General features: G+C 38.3%; 5 protein-coding genes across 5 annotated transcripts; 3 read left to right on the top strand and 2 right to left on the bottom strand.

Moving 5' to 3' along the window:
• Positions 1–34: 34 nt before the first annotated feature.
• Tsp_11016a (putative integrase core domain protein) lies at positions 35–2,904 on the top strand (the record flags this gene model as incomplete). The annotated part of the gene is made up of 2 exons (XM_003381868.1): positions 35–2,575; positions 2,602–2,904. Coding segments are annotated over 2 exons (2,844 nt in total), but the record flags the coding sequence as incomplete, so codon positions are not given.
• Positions 2,905–7,219: 4,315 nt separating this feature from the next.
• Positions 7,220–8,027, bottom strand: Tsp_11015 (hypothetical protein). The gene is made up of 2 exons (XM_003381867.1): positions 7,887–8,027; positions 7,220–7,840 (listed from the first exon to the last, which is right to left on the bottom strand). The coding sequence occupies exons 1-2, from the start codon at positions 8,025–8,027 to the stop codon at positions 7,220–7,222; spliced, it is 762 nt and encodes a 253-aa protein (XP_003381915.1).
• A 1,215-nt stretch (positions 8,028–9,242) lies between these two features.
• Tsp_11014 (conserved hypothetical protein) lies at positions 9,243–11,284 on the top strand. Its single transcript, XM_003381866.1, has 3 exons — positions 9,243–9,288; positions 9,547–10,716; positions 11,271–11,284. Exons 1-3 carry the CDS (start codon positions 9,243–9,245, stop codon positions 11,282–11,284), a joined length of 1,230 nt encoding a protein of 409 aa, XP_003381914.1.
• A 1,829-nt stretch (positions 11,285–13,113) lies between these two features.
• Positions 13,114–15,694, top strand: Tsp_11013 (putative PAN domain protein). The gene is made up of 6 exons (XM_003381865.1): positions 13,114–13,420; positions 13,546–13,893; positions 14,092–14,406; positions 14,764–14,783; positions 14,859–15,117; positions 15,357–15,694. Exons 1-6 carry the CDS (start codon positions 13,114–13,116, stop codon positions 15,692–15,694), a joined length of 1,587 nt encoding a protein of 528 aa, XP_003381913.1.
• Positions 15,695–16,614: 920 nt separating this feature from the next.
• Positions 16,615–17,452, bottom strand: Tsp_11012 (conserved hypothetical protein). The gene is made up of 3 exons (XM_003381864.1): positions 17,363–17,452; positions 16,814–17,222; positions 16,615–16,769 (listed from the first exon to the last, which is right to left on the bottom strand). Exons 1-3 carry the CDS (start codon positions 17,450–17,452, stop codon positions 16,615–16,617), a joined length of 654 nt encoding a protein of 217 aa, XP_003381912.1.
• Positions 17,453–18,283: the final 831 nt, after the last annotated feature.

Genomic DNA, 18,283 nt, shown 5'->3' with positions numbered 1-18,283 from the left:
GAACCGCCAACTCGAAGTCGGCCCGAACTTGCAGATCGACCTGCTCAAGGCCCTCCTGCGATTCAGAAGGTACCGTGTCGGCCTACAAGCCGACATTCAGAAGATGTACCTTCAGGTGCGGATTGCAGAGCAAGATCGAGATGCTTGCCGTTTTTTGTGGAGGGACAAGTCGGGTGAACTTAGCCATCTCAGGTTGCAGCGGGTGTGCTTTGGTTTGACATGCTCTCCTTTTCTGGCCATCAACACGGTGAGGGTGCACGCGAGACGTCACCAAGACGCTGGACCACGAGCAGCCGCGGAGATCTTAGAAAACATGTATGTGGATGATCTGGCCACGTCATGCGACACGATCGAGGAGGCAAGGGAGTTGGCTGGCGAATTACGAGGACTGTTGGCCAAGGGAGGTTTCCACTTGCATAAATGGGCTAGCAACGAGCCTGAAGCGTTGACATCCGTGCCGGATGAAGTAAGATCCGCCTCCAATAGAAGCCACCTCTGGAAGACGCTCGGAATGCAGTGGGACCGACGGGGTGATGTTTTGACCTTCTCACCACCGGCGATGGTGAACAGCCCGGGTGGAGAGTCAAAGCGGTCGTTGTTAAGCACTGCATTTCGCGTCTTCGATCTAGTTGGATGCTTGGCACCGTTCACCGTACGAGCGAAGATGTTTCTCCAGACTCTGTGGCAGCGTGGGACGTCGTGGGACGAGCCATTGCCACATGACGTGATGGAGCAATGGAGGCGCTGGAAGCAAGAGCTGCCGCATCTGTCGAGGATCCGTCTTCCACGCGCACTCGTACCGGTGGCCCTTGGCCAAGTGACACGTTTGGAGATCCACGCATTTTGCGACGCGTCGGAGAAGGCATATGGCGCCGTGGCATACATGCGCATTGAGACGACGAACCACCACACCGTGGTGAACTTCGTGACGTCGAAGACGCGGGTTGCCCCAATCCGGAGATTAACCCTCCCGAGGCTGGAGCTCATGGGGGCCCTCGTGGCGGCAAGACTGGTGCGCTCTGTCCAGAAAATGTTGGGTCTGCAAGTGCATGGCATCACTTGCTGGTGTGATAGTGCGGTCACTCTTGCATGGATACAATCGTCGGCCGACCGTTGGAAGCCTTTCGTGCGGAATCGCGTCGCAGAGATCCAACAGTTGGTGGAACCTGCGGCATGGAGACACTGCCCAGGGCGGCAGAACCCGGCCGATTTTCTAAGCCGCGGCACGACGCTTCCAAAATTGTTAGAGTCGCCATTGTGGTGGCATGGGCCGAAATGGTTGGCTCATCCACACAATGCCTGGCCGGTGGGTCAGCCCATAACAGAGAATACGTCGCCCGTGCGTGATGAGCGACGAAGCGAACAACGAGTGACGGTTGGCGTCACTACTCATGTGGAATGCAATTCCATTGGTCCTGAAAGGTACGGCTGTGTGGAACGGCTTTTCCGTATCACAGCGTACTGCCAGCGTTTCGTACGCAATTGCCGATTGCCGGCAGAAGCTCGTCAGAGTGGCGCATTCACGGTGGCCGAACTGCGGATGGCGGAGGGCACGTGGGTGCGAATGGCCCAGTCGGAAGCTTTCAGTTCCGAACTTCAGGCACTGTCACGGAAGGGGCGTGTCGTCGCGACCAGTCGGCTTAGTCGACTGGACCCTTTCGTGGATGAAGAAGGATTCCTGCGGGTCGGTGGAAGACTGGAGAACGCAGAGTTGCCATCACACATGAAACACCCGGTGATCCTGCCTGGAGACCACGCCCTGACGATGGGTCTGATTAAACGCTGCCACGCACGGCAGCTGCACGCTGGGACCACGCATACGCTGGCAATTTTAAGACAGCAATATTGGGTGTTGAAAGGGCGCACCCAAGTGAAGAAAGTAATCCGGCACTGTTTTGCTTGTCGGCGTGCAATGGCCAGACCGATTCAGCTGAAAATGGCGGCCTTGCCATCCAGTCGAGTGGTCGAAGCCGCTGCTTTCGCTCACACTGGGATAGATTTCGCGGGGCCATTGCTCATTCGTGTCGGAAAAAGGGCCACTTCCAAGTGCTATGTGTGCTTGTTTACGTGCATGGCATCCCGGGCAGTGCACTTAGAACTGGTCCCTCAGATGACGACGGCCAGAGTGATGCAAGCGCTCCGGCGGTTCATCGCCCGGCGAGGAAGACCGGAGATTATCCAATCGGATAATTTCCGCTCCTTCAAAGCCGCCGCGTCAGAGTTGAGGCAACTCTGGCGACACGTGGACGTGGACCGAGTCCAGCGTGAGCTGGTAGGCCACCGCATCCACTGGAAATTCATCACGGAGAGAGCCCCGTGGATGGGAGGCTACTGGGAACGCCTCGTCCGCTCGATCAAGGAATCGTTGCGGAAGATCCTCGGAAAAGCGCTTCTTGATGAAGAAGAACTCAGAACAACTCTCTGTGAAGTAGAAGCCTCCCTCAACGCCAGACCACTGACATTCGTGGGGGATGAAGACCACGAACGCCACCCTTTATCACTGTTTCAGTTGCTGACCGGTCGTGCGTACGTGGACTTCCCGGCAATTGAAGCCCATGACCCAGAATGGCAGCCAGTAGGACGCGGCCCCCCGCAATGGAGCGACCGATGGCGATACCGTCAGCAGCTCCTCGCGAAATGGTGGCGAAGTTGGAGACGAGAATATCTGTCGGAACTGATGCAGCGACAGAAATGGAGATCTTCCCCAGCCGGGCCAGAAGTGAACGATTTGGTGTTGATCCTGGAGGACAACATCCCGCGAGTCCAGTGCCCGATCGGCGTGATTACGGAATTGCACTTTGGCAGCGATGGCATAGCGAGATCAGCCAGGATCCGGACGTCGAACAACGTGATCACGCGGCCAGTGGCGAAGCTTGTTCAACTCGAATCGGCAACTGTCAGTGATGGGCGTAAGACACCCCCATCCGGGGGGGGGGAGGATGTAGACGACAGAAATGGGGTCTGTATTCAACAGAGAACCTGAGTGTCATTAATAATACGGTAGACCCGGAAGTGACGTAATAGGGGATTTTTGGGGCGTGGTTGCTGGCGAGATAGTGTCGTGGCTTGTCGTTGTTAGTAGTTTGCCTTTAGCGTGTTTGCTTTTCTTGGTGTGTTATTCTTTTATTTCTTGTTTGATTATCCCCGGCTCAGTGTTATTTTCTTGAGTAAACTGTTTGACACTCAATCGAGTTTTTAAATAACAGTTGTCGCCTTATAAGTCGGATTGTCTAACACATTGGACACTCCCGACCTTGCAAAAACAACTCAGACATACAGTCCACTAACATCGGAGACGAGTGACTTGTTGTTTCGCTCGTTACAATGCATATGATTATAAAATTAATTTTCTGATAAATAAATATTTCCTTATTAAAATACTCTTTTCAAACAAACGTATTTAAAATGAAAAATAAATGGCAATATGATAATATAATATAATATAATATAATATAATTGTTAAGAAATCTTTCATTCAAACTTGAAGATCTTTCTTGTAGTGGACTGTATAGGTTAATTATAAAGATCAACGACGCGGGTGTGACTGAGATTCGATTTATTCAGAATAAACAGTGAGTAACAACAATGATGTAGCGAGAGAAAGTAGTTCAGAGGTTCCGTGTTCTTCGTATGCGTTGGAAATTGTGTGTTGTTCCCTCCTCCCTCCTCACTCGTATTTATATCTTTTTTTTGGGGTTTGGTCTGAACTCATCCGCAAAAATTCGACACCTTTTTGTGATTGGCTTGTCGCTGATTGGTTTTAGGGGTATTGTTTGGTAATTGGCTAATGACTTCTGCTATTTTATTAGCTAATTATTTTGATAAGTGACTGGATGAATAACTGTGCCATATGATTAGCTATTCAGCATTGATCTAGGATTGGGTGATTGTTGTTTATCAATTCTTTACCACATATGGGTGCATTATCATTAGAATACCTTGTATGGACAAAAAAAAGCATTTACTATTTTTAAAAGAAAAAGCTTTTAGTTATAACGTGGAACTGTGTATATTTGTTTTTAGACTTTGCAAATGATGCTTTTCAAAAGCTTTTGCGTTTTACATTTCACTGTTCACAAAAGATTATCTTATTGCTTAATTTTATTCTTGTAAGTTTGCTTTTGCATTTTACTTCTTTACATCTATGATGATCAACAGACTGTTTTCGCAGAAACTTTTCTACTATTCGATATAAGCGCTTCAGAACTAAGCAAATGTATAGTACAGAAATTTCCATTTTACAACAACAAGCAAATCAGAACTTTAATACAATATATACCATGGACAAGATGGGCAATACAACGATAACGTGGAAAAAGTCCATTTCTAAACTTGTAGACGCTGTGCCACGGCAACCAACTAATCGTTATGTTGAAAAAATGGATTGGCTGCAATATTACAATAATAATGTGCTACATTAGGCCATTGTTTTTATGTTTATTCACAATCCGTATTTGTCATTATGATTTGTGCACTTGAGCGTGTGGCATCTTCCTTTGTGTATTGGCTTATGTCAGTTCTTTGAGATACAAACTGAAATTCATTATTATTTATTCTCATCATTCGAAAACACATCTCAAACCTACGATACGGAAAATAGCACAAGCTAATGATAAGCATTGAGGAGTGAAATATGAAAAATAGAATTGACGGTTTTGTTCTTTACAAATTAAATATCTTTATTATCTAATTGCATTATTCTACAAAAATATAGAAGCAACAAATGAACAGCTTGAAGAAGAGATAACTGAACAAAGAGATGTTAAATAAACGTGCTTATCTAAGTCATTTTTTGTTTTCATAATTTGACATGTAATGACTTTTTGCGATGGTAACAGACCTAGTCTGGTTCACTAGCTTGACAATGAAGAAAATTCTGCAGTAATTATTGTGGGCTAGGTTAACAGCATTCAGAACGAAGGATTTTCTGAAATTTTACTAGACCAACACACATGTACTGCTGTTAAATTTCCCATATGTTAGGCAAAAGCATTTTTAGTTCAATCTGTGCATTAGCTACGTCACATCTGAGAAATTTTTCACAGATCATCCATATGATGTGAAGTCAGTGTATACTGCACCACAAGCTTCATAACATTACACGCTAATCTACAGAAGCTGGCATTTCAGTATTTCTGAGCACTATGATGCCATCTAAATGCACAAGCCACAAATTCATGCCATGATAAATGGTGGTCTGGAATTTTTACAATGCTGCAGATTCTTTCTCAAATGAACTCATTATCTGACCAAGGCAATGAACTCCATGATATTGCACAATTATTGTTCATTCTCAACAATGGGAATGAAAATTTTGGCAGCACATGAAAGACCAATTTATGCTCCTTGGTTGCTGACCAGGGTAATTAACTATGATCATATTTTGGCAGAGCATATGCTGTGCTAGAGCAAGATAATGGACACACCCGTGATGGAGTGAACTTAAGATGAAAAATAATTTTCTTTGATTTCACTTTTGTTTGGTGAAATTATTTCGAAATGCAATAGATATTTTTGATCTGGAATGTTGAACCATAGTAATATAACAACGACAACTTGAATGTTTAGTCAACACAGCTGTCAGTTTACTTTAGATATTAAAAAACTAATTTAAAACAGTTTGCACAAAATATATTACCACAAATTTCTATTTTAAACAAAAATCAAGATTTTATTTTTTATTTTAATGAAACATAAGAATAAAAACAATAACTCTTGTGAAAAGGAACGAAAAAACATTGAAGAGAATGAAGATAAAATTCTCATCCAAACTTGAAATATTTTCAGCGAACAAAAAATATGTCGATGCTAACATTCAGCAATCACCACTCCTAGTTTTAGCGGAAAACTGCAGCTGTAGACAATTTATTAATTGTAGATTTTCCCTTTGTACTTGTATAGCCCTTAGCTGCTCTTCAGAAAAATTTCTGACAAACGGAAAAGCACCTTATGCATAAATTTCATACAATTGCCAGCTAAAGCGTTATTATTTGATGGGTGAAAAAACTGTTGGTTGACATTCTCTGAAACAGTATTTATCAACGCGGATGGATAAAAGTAAGTTACTTTGAAAGCGGAAAAAAGCAATGGACAGCACCATGCAGAAAAGCTGTGAAAGCTGCTTCAAATTCACTTTGCAGTGGACATCGCATTGTTTGATGTCAGCATTTGTGCGCCATTTGTCTGTGATTAATAATCTTCTGTCAACATCAGCAAAAGGTGTTGGCGCTATAACGAAAATCACAAGTTGATCTTCAATTGTAGATAAGATGAGAAATGAAAACCAAATGTTGTTTCAAAATAATTATTTAAAATGGAATTTAAACCGTCAAATTTATTTTCCTTTTTGGTCTTGCGTTTAAGTTCAGTGCTTAGCATTCCAGGGTTATTAGCTGAGGAGCGAAACAAGATAAGATATTATCATCCGAAATTTGCCTGCTGAAATTGTGATCGATACGGCTTTCTGGACTGGACGGAAATAAACAGAAAATGGACGCGGAAATGGATTCCATTATTACTAATACTGAAGTAAACGAGAAGTACAGTATGAAGCAGGAAGTAAAATGCTGCTGGGCATAAAGCATTACGCAGCTAACTGAGCTAGACAAATCAACCGGAGGGATGGTCGATTTTGGGACAAATTTTCACCGTCTAATTTTACTGGTCGTTAAACTCGCTATTTTATTGGACCTTCAATTCGTCGTCTTATTGGTTTCCCTTATCTAATTGCTCATTGATTCAAACTCTTCAGTTGTGATTAGCTGTAATGTTCTTCATTTCATTGGTTCAAATATTCCATTTAAGATTACGTAACTTTAATAGTGGTGACGTAACATTAATAATGAAAATATTCCTTATTTGGGAATTGTTTCAATCAAGATTTATAAGTTTTATCATTCATTGAAATTTTGTTTTTCCAATATATTATTAGTGAAGTTTATACTTTTTGGTGATCAACGTTTTCAATAATAATTTTTATCATTATTCCATATTTTATTGTACCAGAGTGACGTTATATCAAATGCGATAGTAATAATTCAGAAAAAACAATACGATGCAAAAATAAGTTAAATAGTGATTTTGATTTTTCACTAGTCAAGAGCAGCAACAACAGCAGTAAAGAACAGTCAACAACAAGAACAATAAACAACATAACAGTAAACAATATCAACAAAGTGGTATCAGAGAGATTTCAGAATCACAAATTATTGTTTCTAGATTAAGACTGACGCTGAGGACTGCTGGTTATGCCTGACTTGCTTAAAATAAACTCGTATGTGGGAATATCTTTATCCGTACACAAACAATTGACTGCTGTCACCAGCTTGCCCACCAAAAAGGCATGGATAGTAAACGGTTTTTGATACCATTGTGGTACAACCTTGAATGTATCATACAATGCCCAGGTTCGCCTGGTTGCCATCAGTCTAATGTTAGAACCAGTAGCAAATACCAGTATCTGCCTTGATGCACTTCGCCACAATAAAAAATCATCACCGGCCTTCGTTGTCCTGAACGGGACCGGGATTTGCAGGTACCGACGATGACTGGGCAGTTTTGGGTATCGCTTTGCCTGGTGCCTATACATCGTGGACTTCACCCGCTTAAAAAGCGGAAAATGGCCAGATGTAGATGGCACGGCGGACGCGGCGGGAACTTCATCGTAAATGGCGAGGATGGATTTTGTTTCTTCCGCGCTTCGTTTTTTCAAAACCGCCTTCTTTTCCATTTTGTATGCCAAGTGCTCATCCACTGGGCAGCTTTTGATGTGATCGTTTTGCGTGATCACGCATGTCACATCTCGGTTTGTCCATATGACACCCTTGCAGCCTTCTTTGCCCTATACCAAAATAACGTATCCCTTAATAACGAAGGACACACTGTACATTTAGCGCATACTTTTGAGCAAATCCAATGTTTTTTCTGTTTATTGGTGTATCTCTATTTGTATTTGTCCTTCCTTGAGAAACAAGGGACGTACTTCCGCCACGATTTGGTACAAAACGCAGCTCAGAAATATCAGCCATTGTGAAAATGATGAACAGAACAGAAAATGATTCAAATAACTCTCGAATGCAAAACACAGGACCAAACAAAAATGAATTGGACGGTTTTGAATTCTATTTTTAATAACTGTTGCAACAATATTTAGTTTTCATTTCATATTTTATCTACAATTGAAGATCAACTTGTGATATTCCTTGTGGCACTAATGCCTCTTGTTGATTCTGATAAAATAAAATTAATCACATACAATTGGCGCACAAATGCTGACATCAAAGAACGCGATGTCTACTGAAGAAAGAATTTGAAGCAGCTTTAACTGCTATTCTGCTTGGTGCTGTCCATCGCTTTCATTCTGCTTTCAAAATGTTTTACTTTTATTTATCTGAGTTCATCAGATCATTCGTTTTAGCTGGCAATTATATAAGATTTATGTATAAGATGCTTACCATTTGTTAGAAATTGCCCTAATACAAAGGAAAAGTCAACAAGTGATAAATTGTCCACAGCTGCAGTTTGAATTAAAACCAGGATAAGCAACTGCTAATTTTTGTTAGCATTAAAATACTTTTCTGATTTTGCTTTGCCGTTCTCTGAAAATGTTTCTCGTTTGCAAACGAATTTTATCTTTAATCTTTCCAATGTTTCTTTTGCTCCTGTTCACCAGAGTTATTGTTTTCCTTCGTATATTTTATTTATATAAAAAATTAAAAATCTGCAATATTATTTATAAATCAAAAAACAAATTTATTTATATATTTGGTGTGTAGTAGACTTGCAGGGTAATCGTACTACACTTTGTTATAGACAATTAGGTTCTACAACTAACTGTCTTTTTTCGCGGCTAAATTTGAATTTCACAAATCTCACCTTTCGTATATGATAATCTCGAATATATTTTATTGAATATACAATCAAACACAGGCAAAGTACAAACGAAAAGGATCACACCAACAACTCTCTACACGATCTGATCGCAACTGTGCTTGTTAAGTTGTTGTTCTCTGGTTCAGTAACGACAACAGTTGCTTCTTTTCCCAGTAAACAACGGCAGTTGTTCCAATAAATCAGTCACAAATTTTGACAGAGTGACAGTTTGATAATGTAAGCTATTGGAGTTGGAATTTAGGTCAAGTCAGATTGAATATCTAAAAATATCACTCGAAACTTTCCGCATCGCAACTTATTGCTTTCCCGAGTTATCTGAATTACTTTCTGTTCTGTTCAGCATTTTCACAATGGCTGATATTCCAGTGCTGTGTATTGTACTGAATCATGGTGGCAGTATGGCCCTTGTTTTTGAAGGAAGGGCATACAAATTGAAACACACGGGCAAACAGAAGAAATGTTGGAGGTGTTCAAAGGTATGCGTTGAATGTACAGCATGCGTTCCTTGTTATTAACAATTACCTTATTTTGGTATAGGATAAAAAAGGCTGCAGGGGTGCAGTATGGACAGATTTAGAAGTTACGGCCGTGTTCAATCGAAAAGATAACGTTGAAAACTGACAGGTAGACGAGCATCTGGCATATAAAATGGAGAAGAAGGCACTTCTAAAAAACGAAGTGCCGATGAAACGAAGCCCATCCCCGCAATATATGATGAAGAAGCCTCTGCCGCGTCAGCTGAGCCTTCTACATCCGGACAGTTTCCGGTTTTCAAGCGGGTGCGAGCCGCAATGTACAAACATCGGGCAAAGCGCTTCCCCAGACTTCCTGAACACCGGCATGATCTGGTAATACCAGATCAGTTTAAAGCAACGAATTCTGGGGAAGACTTTTTATTGTGCCAAAGTAATTCGAGGCATATACTGGTATTTGCTAGGGGTTCCAACATTAGATTGCTGGCAGCCAGTCGAACCTGGGGCATGGAGGATACATTCAATATTGTACCTCAATGGTATCAACAACTGCATACCATCCATGCCTTTTTGGCGGGCACGCTGGTGCCAGCAGTCTATTGTTTATGTACGGGTAAAGATATTGCCACATACGGGTTTATTTTTCAAGCTTTAATAGACAAAGCGGCAGTTCTGGAGGTCGACCTTAATCGGGATACCATTATCTGTGATTTTGAAACAGCCCTGATGCCTGCAATTCAGGATTACTTCCCGAATACGCGGGTACAGGGCTGCTACTTCCACTTCTGCCAGGCGGTACATAGGAAAGTCAGTAAGCTGGGACAGAAAACACGATATCACCAGCGTGAGGAAACAAGAAGAAAAATCAGAATGCTCCTGGCCACCGCTTTCCTCTCTGTACCGCATGTTAATACGGGTGTTAGCCTGCTTGAAGCAGGCACTACGGGAAACTTATTAGCCTTATTTCAATATTTTCGGCAGGAGTGGATGACCGATGAAAGACTGCCGCTTTGGAATGTCCATAATGTAAATATTAGGACAAATAACCACTTGGAAGGTTGGCAAAATCAGCTTAACAGAAAAGCGGGTAAAGGTCATAACGGATTTTATAAACTGCTACAGCTCATGATAGCGGAGCAGGGTGTTATGGACACCCTGATTCAACAAGTTCTATCAGGAAACGTGACCGTTGGTGACTTAAGACGGGTAAACAGAGTTTATGCTCAAAAACAACGATGGGTTGCACAATATACGGGTGAATACACCAACGGTAGACGTACGCTGGAGCAGTACCTAGAAGCTTTTATGTATATAACGCCAGAGCCGATTTACTACCGCCTTCCAAGTGCTGGTTTGTATTATATTTTTATTCTATTTTGTTGTGTTCTATTGTACTATATTATATTTGTATTGTATTGTATTGTATTGCATTGTATTGTATTATACTCGTATTTTATTTCATTGTATTGTATTATTCTCTTTCGTCGTTTCTACTTTGTTAATATTGTTCACTGTTATGTTGTTTGTTGTTGTTGTTCATGACTGTTCTTTACTGTTGTTGCTGCTCTTGACTAGTGAAAAATCAAAATCACTATTTAACTTATTTTTGTATCGTATCGTTTTTTCTGAATTATTACTATCGCATTTGATATAACGTCACTCTGGTACAATAAAATATGGAATAATGACAAAAATTATTATTGAAAACGTTGATCACCAAAAAGTATAAACTTCACTAATAATATATTGGAAAAACAAAATTTCAATGAATGATAAAACTTATAAATCTTGATTGAAACAATTCCCAAATAAGGAATATTTTCATTATTAATGTTACGTCACCACTATTAAAGTTACGTAATCCTAAATGGAATATTTGAACCAATGAAATGAAGAACATTACAGCTAATCACAACTGAAGAGTTTGAATCAATGAGCAATTAGATTAGGGAAACCAATAAGACGACGAATTGAAGGTCCAATAAAATAGCGAGTTTAACGACCAGTAAAATTAGACGGTGAAAATTTGTCCCGAAATCGACTAGCCCCAAATTCATGTATCACGTTTACTGTATGTCAGGGCACTCAGGTACATGTTGTACTTTGGTCTCTTTATACATCATTAGTAGAATTATTATTATGTAAAAAACTTAATTTTTCTGAATTTCTCTGTTTAATTTTGTTCACTGCGCATGAACAAATCACATTATAAAATAACAAATTCATATCATTCGTTCATTAACTAAAAAAGTAATTTCAAATAAATTGTAAATTCTTGATTTAAAACATGCCTTTCACAACTTCTCAATCAATAATCAATGAAGTTCATTATGAACTTCAAAAGTTCCAGACGGGGCAATTCAATTACTTTCAACAAGGTTTTATTAAGTGAATGTGAACTTTATTCATTCCAGTTTAATTACATGGAACACCTTATAAGCAGATTTCAAAGTATAAATAACATTTTGCACTTATATTATGGCGCACACAAACACACATGCATACGCGTACAATCAAGTAAATGAATAACAAATGCCAGAAATTTCAATGTAAATTTAATGATGTCAACTGTTTAATAAAATATTACTACTTACATATTGTCAACAATATTTTACATTTTGGAATTTGTTAATTAATCTGTATCATTATTGATAAATGCATTTAATTTGCTATGATTTCCAGAAACAGATCAAAAAGTGAAGTTGTTAATGAATTAAAGGTCTCATTAGGTGAAATTAAACTGATTTCATTCCAGCTTATTGACATCAGTACTTTCAGCTGACTTGAAAATACAAATAACATTTTGCACCTATATTATGTCCCATGCACACACACACGCACGCATGTACTTGCTATATTTATAGAATTGCAAGTGATCAAAATGTTTAAGCATTCAGAAATATACTATGCTATAAATATGTTACCATTTTTATTTAAAAGTGATGACGTTTCAATCATCGTACAATGGCTATAAACCTCATCACATTCGAGTAGATATTTATTTCATTATATTTTATTTGTTGACATATTTATTATTTTCTTTTTCAAGAGTTTTCTCTATTTTCAAGCAATTTATAACAGTGTTTGTTATAAATTAAATCGTGCACGTCTATTTTAATACAATTAACTGAATGTCAATATTGTGAATAAAATAACGTTCCAATATAAAACATGAATAATTTAAATCAAAATAATTGAAATTCAAAAGTTACAAACCACTCTGCTTGAAGCAAAATTTTAGTTATTACGACAAACAGTGTTTATGGCAGAAATATTTGCATGTGCAAAATAGCAAAGCTCAGCTGTGGTGACAAGTAACGTTGACGTGAACATCATGCTCGTCGATTAAGGTGCATTTTTATTCAACATTAAGTGTTTTCTTGTCCAAAGCTGTCGAAACGTATTCCTGTCCCTGGATAACATAAACTTGACCTAGTGAAGTTCTTGAATTTTGCAGAAAACAACAGTAATTAGTAATAAGCTTTCAAAATGATGTCCTGCGCGTTTTTGAAGGTAATATTCATCCTCTGGCAAGCAAGATTTATTTGCGGAACAACTGATTAACGCGAACAGATGCGTGAAATTTGTCGAGATCTTGCAAACCGGAATCAATTGTATAACACGCATGAAAAGATAAATTACATTTAGATACAATGATAAGGCAATGGTCGCTTCTTGCAATAATATGCTTCATAAATTGCAACGTAAGTCTAAGTGAGTTGAATCTTTTAATGAAGCAATAAATGTGATGTTTCCTCTTCAGCTGGTCAATTGTTCGTTGATGTCATTGTATATTCCAAAATTGGACGCTACCTGTGTGTTAACTGCAAAAGCAATTCGCCATGAGGAAGTTCTTCACATTAAACAGGCCTATTGCAGTATGGAAAGTTGTGTAGCTGCTTGTGTCCGTCTTTTACCATCCTGTAAATTAATAAAATACAGTCCATTTGCAAAAATGTGTAATTTGTATTACGAAAATGCAACTGATCATATTTCGCCGCCATTCGATCTGATAGGACAGTCGTTGCACCTTCTACTTCACAGCTGTCACAGAAGTATGATACTTATTATTTACGAAAAATTAAATTTTCTATGATACACCAGACAAAACATTTTCCATTTTTTGCATTTTCCATTTCCATTTTTCCAACTTTTTGAAATATTCTGGTATTTTATTTAGACATTTCAAATATTCCTGTGGGAATGATTGTTCAAAGTGTATATCAGAGGCGTAATTCGGCAACAATACACACACCTTCTACACACAAGAATTGCCACTTTTATGAGTTGCCTTTTGTGGAAAACTTTTATGCTCAGCGCATTCATCTTATTCCAACACCTTCTTTGAAACGCTGTATTGCTTTTTGTGAAGCACCTACTTACTCTTCATGCAACAGCGTTTTGTTTTCTGCCCAAGAAGGAACCTGTCTTCTTCTATCTACAGCTAGAAACTTAACATTATTTGGGGGAATTATACCGACTCTACAAAGTTCTGCACTGTTTTTTGTTATTTACACATGTTATAACGGTAAATGAAAATACGATTATCATTTCCAAATGGTCAGAGCATTGATAAAAATTTCAGCAAAATCATTAGTATTTAATCTTTAGTAATTACTTGTTATTTACATAATATTTATGAGTATTTGTTATTTATACAATGATTTAGCACAATTATATTTTCATTTTTATTATTTAGTAACACTCACCATATTTACTTTTTAAGATTTTGATTTTCCACGTGCGTATTCTATCCCAAGGTTTGAAGAAATAGCCCCAACTGTTTACAGCATATTTAATCGGACAGTATCATTATATCCGGTACATTTTTATGCAACGAAAGCCGGCATTCGCATTGGACTATGGGAGACTGTAGATGAAAAACATTGTTTAATGATATGCTTAGATAAATTCTTGGCAAATTACTGTGATGGATACTATTTTTCACATGGTGAAAAGACGTGTCTCACTTTTACTATAAGAAAAAAGTACGCTTTGCCAAACAGCCCACTTAACCGCCGCATAATACAATTTTCTGACGGTAAGAAAGCTACTAAATTTTTAATATGATTTGTATATTAATGTGAAATTCGCATAACATGATAAAACTTTAGTATGATAGTGGAAAGTGTTTGAAATTTCACTACGAGTAATTCACTTATTATAATTAAATTTGCACAATGATTTATTCTGCAATATTACACTTATAACATTTTATGAGTACAGTTGTAAATTTGTAAATTCTTGTGAGTTATTTTAAAATAAGCTGTGATTTCATAAATTTGTCATAATGGAGAAACAAGTAATGTCACACGCTAGTAATAAAATTAACTTTGAAAAGAAGTGTGCTTGATAAAGCCAGAAGCGGCATTAAGTTGTTAAAATTTTTTTGTTCTAGATGGAATTCCGATCAACATTGTAAAAGACCTAAGAATGCTTCCACTGAAGCATTCAAATCATTTCACCACTGAAGAAAAAATTTCTTTGTTTCAGTATAAAGAGATATGCACAGTACAGCATTCAGTTTCAAACGTAATTCCATGGATAAACCTTGTTCAACTATATGCGAATGTTTCATTTTTAAACGAGTGTATAAGCATATGTCGCTATATGAGAAACTTCAGATTATGTGAAGGTGTCGCATATTCTAAAGAAAGAAAAGCATGCCGCACTACAGTTATGGGAAATTATGAGGATGAAGTTCTTTTAAACGAAGGATATCATTTTTTTACTCTTAACAATTGCTCAAAAGGTAAGAGAGTTTTAATCGCAACATTGCGAATTATATTGAAAATTTATTAAATGCTTACATTAAATGGTATGTCAATTTTCCGGAAATAAAATGAAACTAATTCAAGCATTGAAATTAGCAGTTCTCATTTCTTGAGCAAAATTATTTCGTTTTCATGAAAGCACCATCATATAGGCCAATTTATACAGACGTCAGCCACTATTATAACATGTCTGTTACTTTTAATTTTTTTGTTTTAGATAGAGAAAATGAACGTGCTGACAACGATCAACCTGAATTGCATGTCTTACCGATTCTGGATGAAGTTTGTCAACTGGAATTCTATAAAACTTTGTTTTTATCCGGTTGGTCAGTTATTATAGAAGTAGCAAATACAACTACTCTGCTAGAATGTCTAACAAGCTGTGCAACAGTTATGCAGTCAAAGAAATGCAGTGCTATTTACTTCATTGATGAAAACTGCATTCTATTCAAAAGAGTGTCGCACCTGCACACAATGTTCATCAGACAAAAGGCTTCTGTTTTTGTAGAGCTGCTTTTTTGTGAACCAAACATAAGACAAACAGTACCTGCATAATCAAAAAATTACGTCTTACCACTACACGCAATAATTACATTGCATTTCAAAATTTAATTAAATCTGATTATTATTACAATAAAGACAAACTCATAAATATTTTTTTATTGCTGCAGATGTATGTATATCACTCAAACTTACATTTGCGTGATGAATGAAACAATTCATCTTGACTTTATGCAATTTTAGTGCAATAAAGGCGCAAAAATATATCTTACAGTGCATATTTTGTAATTCGCAGGGAAGACCTAAACCTATGGAGAGCACGCACTCGAGTTTAATGACTGGGACCTTAGTTGACTCGAAGCACTGCACCACTGAAGTTTTTTAATGATAAAGTGTGAAGGCATCTGCTGCACAGCCCATTCACGCTTGGTAATTAAGCCACGGCTAGTATTGTGAAAAATGAGAGGTTATATCCAGCATCTGCTCCCAATTGTCGCAATCGACTATTCGACTTAACAAAAAATGAACTGCAGCAGTTGTAATTTAATGTAATGAAAACGTTTAATGATTTATAATGAAAATGTTTCAGTAGTCAATTTTTTATTTTTTTACTCGATAAATGTCAAGTATTTTAAATGAATAATAATTTATTGGTAAAATATGACAGTAGCAACAAATATAAACACAAATAATGAAGCAATAAAGAGCATGATAATGCAAAATTAACGAAATAATTTGATCAGTCAAATCAGTTTGAGATGAAAGTGCATATTTGGCCAGCTTTGAATTAAAAGATGCAAATCTGATTGTTCACACCAGTGTTTCCCAAATATTTTCAGGCTACCGCCCACTTGAGAGACATATATTTTTCAAACGCCCCCCTAAATTATTGTCAAAAAAATAATGAATTTTTAAACAGACTATTTATTCAAATCGAGTGTTCTTTCAAAAATAATCATATAGTGAGAAAATAATTAATGTGATGGATGAGGTTGGTGCATTGCGACTAATCTGTCTACATTGGGCTCAGTGTTGGTAAGGAACAGTCGTAAATTACCACGTTTGTCGATTTGCAGTCGGTTACTTTTCTTTGTTTGAAAATCAGTAACCACACTGAAGCCACGCTCAACTAAATAGGAAGATGGGAGGGCGAGCAGGAACTTCTCCATAAACTGGGACAGAGGTCAGATATTTGTTTTTGCAACCAGAAAGAATGATTCTTAAACTTCGGCTTTAACTCTTCATTGGTTTGTAAATCAATTAATTCCTTTTCTAATTCCATTTCGATCTCATCAGTGTTTGAAAATGGGTCTATCACCCAATTTGGAATCTTCATTTTGAGAATATCTTGAAATCTTTCTTGCACGTCCTTTTGTAGCACATCTAAATGATCACAAAAGATTTGAATGTCATCATCGTGTACTTCTCCATTTTCCCTGAGTGCAGCAACGCTTGGAAATTGATAAAATTCTCTGCGTCCAAGTTTGCGTTTGAACAAAGCCAGCTTTGATGTGAATGATGAAATGAGAGATCTCGTCTTTATTAGATTAAGTTCGCTTCCTTGCAGTTGCAGATTAAGTTCCTTAAACTTGAAAAATAAATCAGCCATATATGCTATGTCACTTTTGCATATCTTCAAGCTGTCTCTCATTGAAGGGTCTTTGTTTTGAAAGAATTCCAAAATGGTTTCAAAAAGCTCATAATAGCGACTTAAACAAGCACCTTTCGATAACCACCGGACTTCAGTGCGCATCTGCAGGCGATTGAATTTTTCGTCATTTTCTTCGCAAAACTGGCTGAATAATCTGTCATTTAAAAGAATGCTTCTGATTTTGTTTATTGCCGCAATGACGTATCCCAAAGAGCAATGCAAACGTTCAGTAAGGTGCTTTGCAACTAGATGTTGTCTGCAAATTGCGCAATGCACCGCCAGTACATCCGGCACTGAGTCTTTCCTAGTAGGTTCCTAGTCGCCTTACCATCTTCCTACTTAGTTGAACGTGACTTCAGTGCGGTGACTGATTTCCAGGCTACTCAGATAAAAACAACCAACAAGGTCACATGGACCAACAACTGCTAGATTAATTAACTTCACATCCACAATTAATGCATAATCGCTCCACGGCCATCAGGAGCACAGTCAGGCCACTACCGCAAATATAAATATGAGTGAAGAAGATGAAGAAGACACATTTCGCATTAACCCTGTAAAACGGAATTCAATCGGTTCGAATAATCTGTCGTCAGGTTCTTCTGATCGTCAAGTATCAGAGCGGCAATTTTGAGACTCAACGCGTTCAAAATCTTTCACCGCTTTAAGTGTTGGATCAAGTAGTTCCAATCCACACTACTTCAACGTCTGTGTTGAATATCAGCCTTTTCCTTTCAACTGATACCGATCTAATCAATCTTATCAGATTCTCGTGGTTCCTGTTTTCCCACACAGTATCCACACTGTATACAGGAATCAAGCAAGATCCGTCTTCACGTGGACTCCTTGGGTCACGCAAGAAGTACGGGATGATCCCACTTGGGCTCAATTTTGTTCCCATTCGGTCCCACTGTTCATTTATTGGTTGTTGTCCTCGCTATTTTATTAGTTCGTAATCTCGCTATTTTATTAGACCGTAAAGTCTTTTTCGC

This window comes from Trichinella spiralis, assembly GCF_000181795.1.
Source record: "Trichinella spiralis strain ISS 195 chromosome Unknown Scfld1, whole genome shotgun sequence".
NCBI classification, from domain to species: domain Eukaryota; kingdom Metazoa; phylum Nematoda; class Enoplea; order Trichinellida; family Trichinellidae; genus Trichinella; species Trichinella spiralis.
The sequence above is the reverse complement of the archived record's forward strand: the minus strand, read 5'-3'. Positions and strand labels throughout refer to the sequence as shown.

Excerpts from the sequence above, each read along its gene's own strand:
- Tsp_11015 (XM_003381867.1), bottom strand. The coding sequence starts at position 8,027 with ATGGCTGATATTTCTGAGCTGCGTTTTGTACCAAATCGTGGCGGAAGT. Across the intron at positions 7,841-7,886 it reads CTCAAAAGTATGCGCTAAAT|GGCAAAGAAGGCTGCAAGGG; the intron begins GTACAGTGTGTC and ends ATTTTGGTATAG.
- Tsp_11014 (XM_003381866.1), top strand. The coding sequence starts at position 9,243 with ATGGCTGATATTCCAGTGCTGTGTATTGTACTGAATCATGGTGGCA. Across the intron at positions 9,289-9,546 it reads TGTACTGAATCATGGTGGCA|AAGAAGGCACTTCTAAAAAA; the intron begins GTATGGCCCTTG and ends TATAAAATGGAG.
- Tsp_11013 (XM_003381865.1), top strand. The coding sequence starts at position 13,114 with ATGTTTCCTCTTCAGCTGGTCAATTGTTCGTTGATGTCATTGTATATT. Across the intron at positions 13,894-14,091 it reads TATTTACACATGTTATAACG|ATTTTGATTTTCCACGTGCG; the intron begins GTAAATGAAAAT and ends TTACTTTTTAAG. Across the intron at positions 15,118-15,356 it reads TCTTAACAATTGCTCAAAAG|ATAGAGAAAATGAACGTGCT; the intron begins GTAAGAGAGTTT and ends TTTTTGTTTTAG.
- Tsp_11012 (XM_003381864.1), bottom strand. The coding sequence starts at position 17,452 with ATGACAGATTATTCAGCCAGTTTTGCGAAGAAAATGACGAAAAATTCA. Across the intron at positions 17,223-17,362 it reads AGTCCGGTGGTTATCGAAAG|GAACTTAATCTGCAACTGCA; the intron begins GTGCTTGTTTAA and ends TTCAAGTTTAAG. Across the intron at positions 16,770-16,813 it reads AATATCTGACCTCTGTCCCA|TTGAGCGTGGCTTCAGTGTG; the intron begins GTTTATGGAGAA and ends CTTCCTATTTAG.